This window comes from Curcuma longa, chromosome 7 (assembly GCF_044706935.1).
Source record: "Curcuma longa cultivar G26 ecotype Majalengka, Jawa Barat chromosome 7, ITB_CL_G26_1.1, whole genome shotgun sequence".
Taxonomy (NCBI): Eukaryota; Viridiplantae; Streptophyta; class Magnoliopsida; order Zingiberales; family Zingiberaceae; genus Curcuma; species Curcuma longa.
The window spans coordinates 11359430-11371832 of record NC_133867.1 but is presented as its reverse complement, the minus strand read 5'-3'; the positions used below and the strand labels follow the sequence as shown (position 1 = coordinate 11371832).

Sequence of the window (12403 nt, the reverse complement as noted above, 5' to 3'; positions counted from 1 at the left end):
AACTCGTCCTCTGCCGCTTTCTTCTCCACAGCCAAGTCCTCCGCCCGCTTCTTCCATGTGGCCGAGTCCTCGAGTGCCCGGGACAACTCCTTGCCCCTTTGAATTAGCTGCTCTCGGGTTTGCCTCAGGTCTTCTTGCTCTTTAGCCCGAGCCGAGGCAGTCTCCTGCTCAAAGGCCTCCGCCTTCTCCTGAGCCTTCAGCAACTCGGCTCGATATTGAGCGGCCTCTTCGCCACTCTTAGTCGCGGCTGCCTTCGCCTCCGCCAGTGCCCGCACGCGATCGGCATCCTGAGCCTTTAAGGCTTGCATCTGCCGGTCGATCACCTTGACCTCGCGGTTCAGGTAAAGGAAGCGGGTGTGCATCTCCATGTGCTCGACCCACATCTGCGTAAGAAGGTCGGTTATTGGCGAAGGAATGCAAAGAAAAGACAGATTGAGAGAAGGCAGAAACACTCACCCGCAATATGTGAAAATTCCCCCGGTAACTCAGCTCGGAGGTATTAATCCCCCGGAAGGAGTCACTGCTTCGGATCGCTCGGACCCGGTTCATCAGGTCCTGCACCTCTGCCGGGTCGAAGGGCTCATCGGCGGCCACTCGAGTCAGAGGCAGCGTGTAGAAGTCGGCTCCGGCCGTCGAAGGGCGCATGAGCCCCGAGCCAGCCGATCCCGAGCTGGTCGGCATTGCAGCTCTCGAGGAAGATCCTCCAGTCGGGGGTACACCTCCCTCGGTCGGCCCCTCGGCCTGGGAAGCCGTAGTCGTCCCGGCGGCTTCGGTTGTCGGAACCGGCTCGGACTGCGGCGGTACCGCACCAGCAGAAGTAATCGGCGCCCCCACGGCGCCCGACTCCACGGTCGCCGCTTCAGTCGGAGCCGGCGGTATCAAGGAAGTGGTCTCCTGGCCCCGGTCGGACACACTCGCGCCAGCAGCACTCGAGGCAGGAAGATGCCCCTTGGACGCCTTGGACTTTTTGAGCCGCTTCTCCTCGCGGCGAATCGGGCTGGACTTCTTCGAGCGTTTCCCTTCGCGGTTGGGCGAGCGGGAACGGCGATGCTTCTTTTTGGAGTGGGAAGAGGAGGACTTCTTTGATCGACCCTCCCCCTCCGCAGTTTCTTTGCCTTTGCTGGCCGGAGGAGGCACGTCCCTCGGCTCCCCAATCACAGGCTCTTCTTCCCGAGTGTCGGTCTCGGGCCCAGCAGATACGGGAAGATGACCTTCCCCTTCGGGTACCACTGTCGCCAGTGGCTCCACCAGCTCGGGCTCGGGAGCAGCAGAAGTCTCAGCTGCCTCTGCGGTGGCCGATTTCTTGGGCGTGACCAGCGCCTCCAGGTACGCCCGAGTCCATTTCAGGCACTTGTTCGTTGAAGCATCCATCCAAACGTCGTCTGCCAAAAAAGAAGAAGAAAGCTAAGTTAGTCATTACAGAAGTCCGAGTAAATAAGCAACTTACCGAGTGTTGCCGGGAGCTCGGCAGCGATGGGACTCAAGCCGGCCCGGAAGAGAAGCCCCTCTTCCCCGACTAGCTTGGTGACATCAAATTGAAGGCCCTTCAGCACTTCAAAAGCATCTATGTAGACTTTGTTTTTCTTGTAATTCTTCAAGACGGGCAAGGCCGGAAGCTCGTCCTGCCACTCAGTCGGGAACTCGAACGGACTCAGGGGGGAAACGTAGAAGAATTGTGGATGCCAACCCTTGTTGGAAGACGGACACGCAGTTAGGAAAGGAAGACCCGGTCTCGAGTTGAAGAAGAACACGCCCTCCTTCTGCATTTTCTTCGGGTAAAAGAAAAAATGAAAAACTGCGGGGTCTAAGGGAATGCGGTACATCCGGAAGACTAAGACGACTCCACAGAGGAGTCGGAAGGAGTTTGGGGCAAGTTGATTCAGGGGGAGCTGGAAGTACTCGGCTACTTCCTGGAAGAAGGTCGGAATCGGGAATCGAAGTCCCCCCTCTAGCTGACCCTGGAAGAAGGTGACGCAACCGGGTGGGGGAGCGTGGAGACGATGGTGACTCTCGGGGACCTCTATCCTATACTCACTCGGGATTTCATACTTCAGACGAATATTCGAGCGGGACCTCTCGGTGAAGGTGCTGACCCTGGACTCGTACCAAGGGCCCGTGGGCGGAACACTCGCAGATGGTGTATCCGTGGACGGAACACTCGCGGATGGCGCGTCCATTGACGGCACAGACCCCTCAGAAGTCATCTCCTCGAATCGACCTCGCTAAAGAAGAGAAAAAAGGACGGAAGCAAAGGGAGAAAACTTACTTGGTGCAAGGGAGGAGGAAAACGGTGACGAGAAAAGAACCAAAGAGAGAGTAGAGGAGAAGACGAAGACGGCGAGGGAGGCGCGGTGCGCCTACCCCCTGCCCATTTATACTTAACCCTAGCGGCTATCAACCGTCCGATCCGATAGAAGGAAAAAGGCGGGATCTGATGGCGACCGTCCGATGATGCGCGTTTCCGAGGCGTGATACGGCGCAATTATGGCGACGATTCGGCTGTCCCATCGGACACCCCGCCGCAGTAAAGCGTGCCTCGGAAGTCATCCACACCATGCCGATCACGTGCGCGACGACCGAATCATCCAATGTCCTCCCGACACGTGGCAACCCCTCACTGGCAGTCTATCGCAGGAATGTCAACCGGCGCAACTCGACTCGGACTCGGTCTAGTCAGTCGAACACACGTCTCCTTCGACTAGACTAGTGGGAAGGCTAGTGTTACGGTCGTAAGGATACGGGCCCGGATCCGACCGAGAGACATGGCCGAGTCGAGTCAATCATCCGGGAGCAGTCGGCCGAAGCACTGGGGACCGGATCCAGGTCCACGGGTAACCGCCCGAGAGGTCTACATCCCAGCCCGATAGCCCGGTACATCCGCCAAGGACACGAAGGACCCTGCCGAGCCGATTCCCGGATAGCCCGACTGAGCAGCGCACCCGACTCGACCCAATGAGTCGGTGCTGAATAGTACCTCCTGTCACTGACAGTCCCTCTCTTGTCCTACTGACCACTCCATCTGACAAGCACGCCGTCAGGCATGGCCACGCGCCGTCTCGGCGTACTCCACTGTCAACAGTGTACCTCCTCATTAAAGACAGCACTCCTCCCTGGTACGGAGAGTACCTTCAAGGTAAGGTCCACCTTGCCTCGTCCGTGGTACGGACCGACTCTCCCTTATATAAGGCGAGCCCCTGCGAAGGGGCCAGGTATGCGCTCACTATTCCTTACTTCTTCCACTCTCGTTTTCTCCTCTGCCACCGCTGACTTAAGCATCGGAGTGGTCTCGCCGGTCCCGCCGGCCGTCCATCTCACGGTGTCTGTGTTTGCAGGTCTCCGGCGATCGTCAGCCAGTCTCAGCCGTTTTCCCGCACAGTGCCCCTGAGGAAGTGTCGTGTGCGCCCAGGAGAGGTTCTTGACGGGAACAGTCATGTCTCATTCTTTTTCTTTGGGAGTTAATTAGATGAATAGGAATGTCTAAGATCAGACTTGATACGATTTAATTTCTCATTAGCTAATCACTTTGATATGTAAATAACTAAGATTAAGCCCAGTGGTACAAGACATTGACTTGCTACCAGCTTCTAGACGGAGGTTCTCTTATGATACGGACTACTTTTTGAAGGCGGATATCTTGACTTATCTCTTTAGATATGTCATTTAGATATGTATGATTTTGCTATGCCTAGTAGTAATTTCTATGCTTTTATATCTTCCCTAATATGTCACTACTTGATATATGTTGTATGCTCCTTTTTATCTGTTACTTGTTTAGTTCCATATCATTTGATATTGGTCATGTATATATATGTTCATCAGAGTAGTGACATATTGTTCCTTACTAGGCATGGATTAGCTACTAGATATACCTTGCATGTGTACTTAAACTTATGATACTAAGGTCATTTGATATGCCTAAATTGGTGCATATTATATGGAAACATAGATTAGTAGGGGTTGCATACATTACTGTGATGTACCATCCTTGTATGATTGCATACTAGCGATCATCGACTCCTATGTAGTCTAAGTCCGTCATTAGTTATATGATCTGCACACACTGCCACTCACAAGTTAGTGGTACATCAGGAGTATGTGTGCAGTTGCTCTGTCAGGGCTCCGTGTGGCCGCTCAGGGGTAATGATGCTGCAACGTGGTAGCATACAAGGATCCCTCCTCCTTACTGTGAGACGAGGAGATGAGAGCGATGCTCCCCTATGTGATTTGGAGTAGGAGGATAGGTGTACTCCGCCAGCATCCTATCCACTCGGTCACGCAGGAGTAGTGATGACAAAGTGTACAATTGTCATTGTCCTACCCACTCGACCTCACCATTGTCGATGGCGGTGGCTAACTGGTATCAGGGGTGACAATGTCATTGCATCATGTGCATGCTACATGGATTACATTTATTTATATTTGCTGCATTTTTTGTTGTTGCATATGTTTGACATGCACATACAAGATCCCTTATGCATTTAGTTTGACAACCTTGTATCTGTTTGCATAGTTCGTGTCGTTATGTCGGGATAGGTGATTCTAGTAAGTACAACTCTTCCGTAGTTTCAATTTGTGCATTTTCTTACTACCTCTCAGGAGACTGTACTGACATGATTATTACTGTTAGGGATAATTTATTATGCATGTCTACTAGATATCCGCTGAGTTCATTGAACTCATCCCGTTGATTTTATTCTTTTCAGGATGACGACTGTCTGAAAAGTCGCGCTGCTAGTCCCCTGTTGAGATGACTTCGTCTGTTTTGGTTTACACTTCACTTATATTATCAATATTTATGTTTCAGACTTTTACTATTTGACACTCGTGGTTTGTTTTAGAGTATATTTATGTATGCCTTCGAGGGGCCCTAGTTATGTTTTGATTGCGTGCCTGCCGAACGATAGAAGAGGTAAATCATGATTTTGTTTTACGATAGTTGGTTCCTTACTATATGTTTTTTATTATTAGAGCCATGGAGGCCAATATAGGTATGTTTTAGAGGTTTCTAGAATTGTCCACCGAACTTGAGAGGTGCTGACGATTTATATCAATCAGGCAACAGTTTCTGGGGCGTGATATTTTGATGAAAATATAATAACAGTTCAACATTTTGAAAAAATATATACAAGGGATGGTTATGGAAGCTCTTGTACAAACTATATACTGTCAAACTAGAGGAAATCATATATGAGACTCAATAAGCAACAAGTTCAGCAATACCAAGGTATCATGGAAATGGAACATTAAAAGTAGCAACTGAAATAAAGAATTACCATGTAGTTTTTTCTTCCCTATTGATCTGCATTTCTATTTTTGTCGATCCAAATTAATGTATTGATACAGCATAAATTGCACCAGAGGTTCTCAATAGAAACAAAGAATACGTAGAAAGGCATGGACAAGCAACCTATAAATCGATCAAACCAGTAAAATTACAGTTTCTACCATGACAACAATCTCCTTGCTCCACTTAAAAATTAGACAAGGCCAGGAGATGATAAATATTTACAATCGTCATTTTATCGCCTGCTGCATCAAATGAATCCAGTGGCTCATCAACTGCTAGGCCTGAGCTGGATTAAGGGACCAAAAAGAGCATAAGAAGGGAACATGTAAAGACCATAACTTTAAAAAGAAAATCACAATGGACTCGTTCTATTAGTTAATTATAGTGCCCCTGAATCCGTCAAGTGCTGCCAGAATGCAATCATTTTTCAGAGTATTCACAAAACCTTTACATGATAAATGATACTTTACATGCCTGCTTTATTGTATGTTTGGAGATAGCAAAAAAAATTTTCTTCCACTTGCACATGTCTACGAGGGGTAGTAAATCCCTTTCACAAAGATTTTCAAAATTTATTACCTTACCTGTTCGAGAAGTTCTTCAAGTTCAACCACTATTTCTGAGAATGTAGGCCTTTCCGTAGGAATACCCTCCCAGCATCTCCTCATTAAGTCAGACAACCTAGGATGCGTTGTCTCAGGGATTTCAGGACGATGACCCTGATAGTGATAGCGGATAAGGAAAGCCTCTACATGGTATAACATCAATGTTGAACAAAACTGTTTTCCCTTTGGAAAAATAATTAGTATGGTGCGTGAATCCGTAATTTTAGCTTGATTTCATGTCACATATTCGAATTGATCAACAAAATTCATTTCAATCAGTGAATACCTGTCTCACTGCTAGGGCAGCTTGCAGAGGTGTCATGTTCTCATATGGGATCTGCAAATCAACACATCAGTGTCCTCTACGTAGAATATGGTACTACTGATGACATTCTCAAATTTAATCAAAAAAGAAAGTTAAAATGTAATGGTTTTCACCTTCGATGTTGTGAGCTCCCAAAGCACAATACCAAAGCTAAAGACATCTGCTTTCTCATCATATGGAAGATGATTTATAACCTAGAGAAGATGCACACAAAGGTCATAGAATATAAGAGAGAAAAAAGTTGAAATGAGACATGGAAGAAACAAGCAGATGAGTGATCAGTTCATCAAAAGGAGTCAGAAATTCTTATAGATGTATAGTTCTTATTTTCTACACCAAAATCGTGAATACAATTTTTGGAGTCAGCTACGTTGATCTCATTCCAAGTATTTGAATTCATTGTAAGCTATGGTAATAATTGATGGTGGTGAAAATTAAATTAAATATGAAGCTGAATTGAAAAGAAAGATATTAGAAATGAAATATTAAAACAAAAAGAGTGAGACTGAATAACAAAAAACAATTTTAGAAATACTAAAGGAATTGCCAAACTAAGTGAGATGAATTGACAAGAAATTATTGTAAGCAAGAGCTTTGGACAATCTAATATTCAAAAACAAGATATTGGAAAAAGGTATCATTAATAAAATAAAATTAGATGATGGAAATGGAAAGCAACTTATGGAGCCTTGTGCAATCAGTGTCCCTTGCACTAAGGAAAAAAATGTAGACGACTGTGGTATGACACCCACCATGCATTATACATCAAAATATTGATTGATAGGAAGTAATACATACTATTATCTATATATATTAGTTAATATATCCATCAATTAGCTAGTTGTTAATTAGCCTAATTATAGTTTCCTTAGTTGGATTCTTTCCTTAGATAGATTCCTAGTTTGTATATAAATATACTTCATCTTCAATAAACAAATATAATATTCTTTTTTATCTCAAATAACATGGTATCAAAGTACCTTCAAAACATCTCCGCCTTTTCTTCCTCTCATGTATGTGAGACAGCGCTCTTGCTCACATACGTGTGGCGGTGCTGCTTCTCGACACAATAGTCACTACGCGCCTCCAACCCCAATGTCAGCCGAATCCCCTACGACCCAGCCTTCTTCGAGTTCGTCCTTGATGCCCTCGATCGCAACAAGGCACATTACGATGATCTAACCCTAGATGCCTTCCTTACCCTCTTCGTCGATCTTAGTCTCTCCACCACCACTTCCAACTCTGTTTTTCTCTTCCCCATCTGTCGCCTTGCTTTCCTTGCTTTCCTCAACCGAGCAGGACCTACGCGCGACTGCAGGTCGCGTCATCTCATGTGTCGGGCAGTCGTCGTTATATTAGTTTCCTGGATGCGGTTTCCTAAATGTTGTGCATTCTCCCTAGTCGTCGTTTCCTACACCCCTAGTGAACCTCCATGTGACAACAGTCGACACTGATATTGGCTTGATCTTCCTTCTTGTGCATATGGGTTTGCCTGTACTAGTCAGATTCTTCTCTTATTTAACTTCCTTTGGGATAAGGTCATATGGTTGAAAATAAATCTTCTATTATGACGGATGTGGTGCCTATGATATCTAAAATCACGGACTATAAGCTAAATGGTTCAAACTATTTAAATTAGAATCAGACTGTTCGTCTTTATCTATGAAGTATTGACAAAATGGTCATTTAACTGATGATCCTCCTCAAGATGATTTCAAGCAAACATGACTTAGAGAGGATGCTCGCTTGTTGCTTCAGATTCGGAATTGTATTGATAGTGAGGTAGTTGGTCTAATCAATCATTGTGAATTTGTTAAAGAATTGATAAATTACTTGGAATTTTTGTACTCTAGAAAAGGGAATTTCTCCGCATGTATGAGGTTTGCAAAGCATTTTACCGTATAGAAAAACAAGATCAACTTCTGATCAATTATTTTATGGCGTTCAAGAAAACATAGAGGAGCTTAATATATTGTTGCCCTTTAGCCCTAATGTGAAGATTCAATAACGTCAACGAGAGCAAATGACATTCATGAGCTTCCTCGCTAGCCTATCTCCTGACTTTGAATTTGTTAAGTCACAAGTTCTTTCAAGTTCTGAGGTTTCATCTTTATACGATGTATCTCGTTATAGAAAGTACTACACCCGTTCAACTTAGTGGTGATTTGGTAAGCCGCAATAGTAATTATGTACCTAGAAGATCAACTAGTCATAGTGGAAACAAAGGAGATAACTCACAAAACTTTGAAACTCGAACGCGGAATTTAAGTGGTATTATGCGCAACTACTGTCGTAAGCTAGGTCATACAAAGTTTGAGTATAGAAAGCTTCAGTACAAAAATCAACAAAAACACTTGGCCCATATTGCTTCCACTAATGATGCATCTGATAAATCAATCCTTATCTCTACCAATAAATTTGCCAAGTTCTCAAACTATCAAGAATCACTCAAGTCTTCATCTCCTTCTGTCACTGCTATTGTTGATTTAGGTAAACAAAATACATATCTTCTTTCCTCATCCTCCAAATGGGTCATTAATTCTGATACCACAGATCATATGATAGGTAATTCTAATTTCTTTTCTACTTTTTAATTCAAAGCTAACACTCCTAATGTTACTTTAGCTGATGGGTCTCCATTTTATGTTCGTGGGCCTAGCACTATCAATCTTACCCCTTTGCTTCCTCTATCCTCTATCTTATATTTACCTAATTTATTCTTTAATTTGCTCTCTATCAATCAACTAAATCGTAATCTTAACTGTTGCATCTTACTTTTTTCTGATCATTGTTTATTTTAAGATCTCTTTTGAAGAAAAAGATTATTGGTAAAAAACATAAATCTGGAGGCCTCTACACTCTTAACACATCATTCCAAAATTCTTTTGTTTGCTCGAGTGTCACTTTTCCTTTCAAGGCTCATTGTAGATTAGGACATTCATCTCTCCCTTTGCTCAAAAAATTTTGTCTACAATATGGTAAGGTGTCTTCATTAGATTAAGTTGTGTCAATTTGCAAAACATCACCATGTTAGTTCGAGGTCTAAAGTAAATAAATTGTGTTACTATTCCCTTTGAATTAGTTCATTTAATATTTGGGGTCCTTGTCCTATTTTGTTTAAACTTGATTTTAAATATTTAATTACTTTTGTAGATGATTATTCTCGTGTAACTTGGTTATACTAAATGAAAAGTCATTCTGAGTTATTTTCTCTGTTTTTGTGCATTTTGTGTTGAGGTTAAAACTCAGTTCAATGTATCTATACGTGAAGTGATAATGTCAAAGAATATACATCCGATTTATTCCAATCTTATATGAGTCAAAATAGCATGCTTCATGAAACCTCTTGTATTGATACTCCATCCCAAAATGGTATGGTTGAACGTAAAATAGACATCTTCTTGAAACTGCACGAACCCTTTTATTTCAAATGAATATTCTCAAACCTTTTTGGGCTAATGCAGTTTCTCCAACATGTTTTCTCATTAACTGCATGTCATCCTCTGTTCTTCATGGTGAGGTCCCTTACAAAATCCTTTTTCCCAATAAGTCGTATCCTATTAACCCTGGGATATTTGATAGCATTTGTTTTGTTCAAGATGTTCGTTCGTATGTCAAGAATATTTTTCTTCATGGTGATCTTCAAGAAGAGGTGTATATAGAGCAACCTCCTAATTTTGTTGCTTAAGAAGAGTCAAGGCAAGTTTGTCATCTTCGAAAATCTCTATATGATTTGAAACAGAGTCCTCGTGCTTGGTTTAGAAAATTCAGTCAGGTTGTTGAAAAATTTAGTATGATAAAAAGCAAGTCTGACCATTCTGTGTTCTACAAGCAATTGAATTATTTAAACATACTAACAGGAGATAGAGAACTATTTAAACATCCTGAGAGATATCAAAGGTAGATTGGGAAGTTAAATTATCTTATTGTGACTCGTCCAAATATTGCATATTCGATTAGTGTTGTCAATCAGTTTATGTTATGCTATACAATCACTGGGTAGCATTAGAGCAAATTATATTTCTTGAAGGGAGCACCCCATATATGCAAATCATGAACACACTCATATTGAATATTTTTTAAATGTAGATTGGGTAAGTTCCAAAATGAATAGAAAATCTACTCCAGATTATTGTATCATTGTTGAAGGAAATTTAGTCTCATGGAAAAGTAAGAAACAAAACGTTGTGTCACGATCTAGTGCAAAGTCAGAATATAGGACTATGACACAGTTTGTGAGAGATAATGTAGATATATTAACTCTTGACTAAAATAGACTTAAAATTTTATTACCAACAAAACTATGGTGTGATAACTAAGTTGTTCTTCATATTGCATTGAATCCTATGTTTCATGAGCAAACTAAACATATTGAAATTGATTGTTATTTTGTTCATGAGAAAATTCAACAAGGCTTGATCTCTATAGAATATGTGAAGATTAGAAAACTAGGGGATATCTTCACAAAAATTTTAAATGGAGTTCAAGTTGATTATCTTTGTAATAAGTTAGGCATAATTAATATCTATGCTCCAACTTGAGAGGAGTATTATCTATATATATTAGTTAATATATTTATCAATTAGCTAGTTTTCAATTAGCCTAATTATAGTTTCCTTAGTTGGATTTCTTTTCTTAGATAGATTTCTAGTTTGTATATAAATATATCTCATGTTCAATAAATAAATATGATATTCTTTTTATCTCAAATAACACATACAAACATTAATATGAGAGAGGTAAGAATGCTAAGATGGATGTTCAAATAATTAGAAATGATAAATAAAAAAAATCTAAAAATATATTGATATCCAAGTGCAACTAGGTGTAGTTTCAATCAATGATAAAAATCAGAAATAATTTTAGATGATAAGTTGGATTCTTTCCTTAGATTCCTAGTTTGTATATAAATATATCTCATTTTCAATAAATAAATATGATATTCTTTTTATTTCAAATAATACATACAAACATTAATATGAGAGAGGTAAGAATGCTAAGATGGATGTTCGAATAATTAGAAATGATAAATAAAAAAATCTAAAAATATATTGATATCCAAGTGCAACTAGGTGTAGTTTCAATCAATGATAAAAATCAGAAATAATTTTACATGATGTACATATGAGAAGTGACTAATAAATGCTATAATTAGAATCTATTAGAGTGGAAGCTACATGAATCAGAAAGACCCCGAAGAAAACATTATTCAATATCATTAAAATGACTCAGTTGATTTGAATATTACTAGTGATGGAATTTGTAGAGACAAACTTAACGTAGCTGATCCCAAATAGTTGGGCAACCACAACTTGAATGATTATGATGACAATGATAACTACAGCTTTAGTAATATCATATATTTTCAATCCTATTGTTACAAGGAAAAGATATAAAAATTTACCTGCTAAGTAGTCCCCTCTACTTGTATATACTATGAATCAATACAAAATCAGAAGTAAATCCTTAATATTAATAGTATTTATAATTAGATTTCATAATATTCCTTCTCAAGCCAATTTTAATTCTTGAAGGGGAGTCTTGACAGACGGAAAAGTTGTTACCATGTGACCTAGTGGTCACGAGTTCAAATCGCGAAAAAAATTTCTTGCAATGTAAGGTAAGGCTACGTACAATAGATCCAATGTGGTTCGATCTTTCCACTAGATCCTGCATTGGCGGGTGTTTCATACACCAGACTACCCTTTAAGGCAATTTTAATATGTTAATATCATAATATTCATCTAGTATTCATGTGTGGGGTTTTATGAACAATTAAATTAAATAAAGCATTTTATCCAGTAGATTAGGTCTCGCAATAACTGCAACAGTGGATAAGGACCATATTAACTGATGACAAACAAATTCTTAGTTAAATTGGCTGGGAAGGGCTTCCTAAAGGCATCCAAATGTCTTATCTGGTCCAAAAATTGTCAGATATCGGTATCAGTTGCTTGATCAATTTGACAAGGTAATACACCTCCGAGCTCTTGGTGATCTCAGGGTAATGGAGATGGTAGTGTCTCTTAGTTCAGCAGGATTCTCAGCCTGTTGCTCTCCACTGGCCAGGATCTCATACTTTCTCTAAGAAATTGGTTCTCTTTTGTGGCTTGAAATTACAGCATTCAGAAGTGGTTTATAAGATAGTCTGCATAATAGAGCAGTTATGACAGTTCAGTTTCCTTC

The 12403-nt window shown here is 41.2% G+C and overlaps 1 protein-coding gene across 6 annotated transcripts in view; it reads right to left on the bottom strand.

Moving 5' to 3' along the window:
• Positions 1–5278: 5278 nt before the first annotated feature.
• Positions 5279–12403, bottom strand: part of LOC141831441 (serine/threonine-protein kinase STY46-like) — a 60092-nt gene continuing 52967 nt past the window's right edge. For 2 of the 6 annotated variants that reach the window (XM_074718793.1, XM_074718798.1), the window contains 4 exons: positions 6331–6411; positions 6179–6229; positions 5867–6006; positions 5279–5573 (listed from right to left, as the gene is read on the bottom strand). In XM_074718793.1, the coding sequence (XP_074574894.1) occupies positions 5471–5573; positions 5867–6006; positions 6179–6229; positions 6331–6411 (375 nt within the window). In that variant the 3' untranslated portion in view covers positions 5279–5470. Of the gene's footprint in view, positions 5574–5866; positions 6036–6178; positions 6230–6330; positions 6412–12403 lie in introns of all 6 variants that reach the window. The other 4 variants (XM_074718796.1, XM_074718794.1, XR_012602072.1 and 1 more) reach the window with 4 other exon arrangements.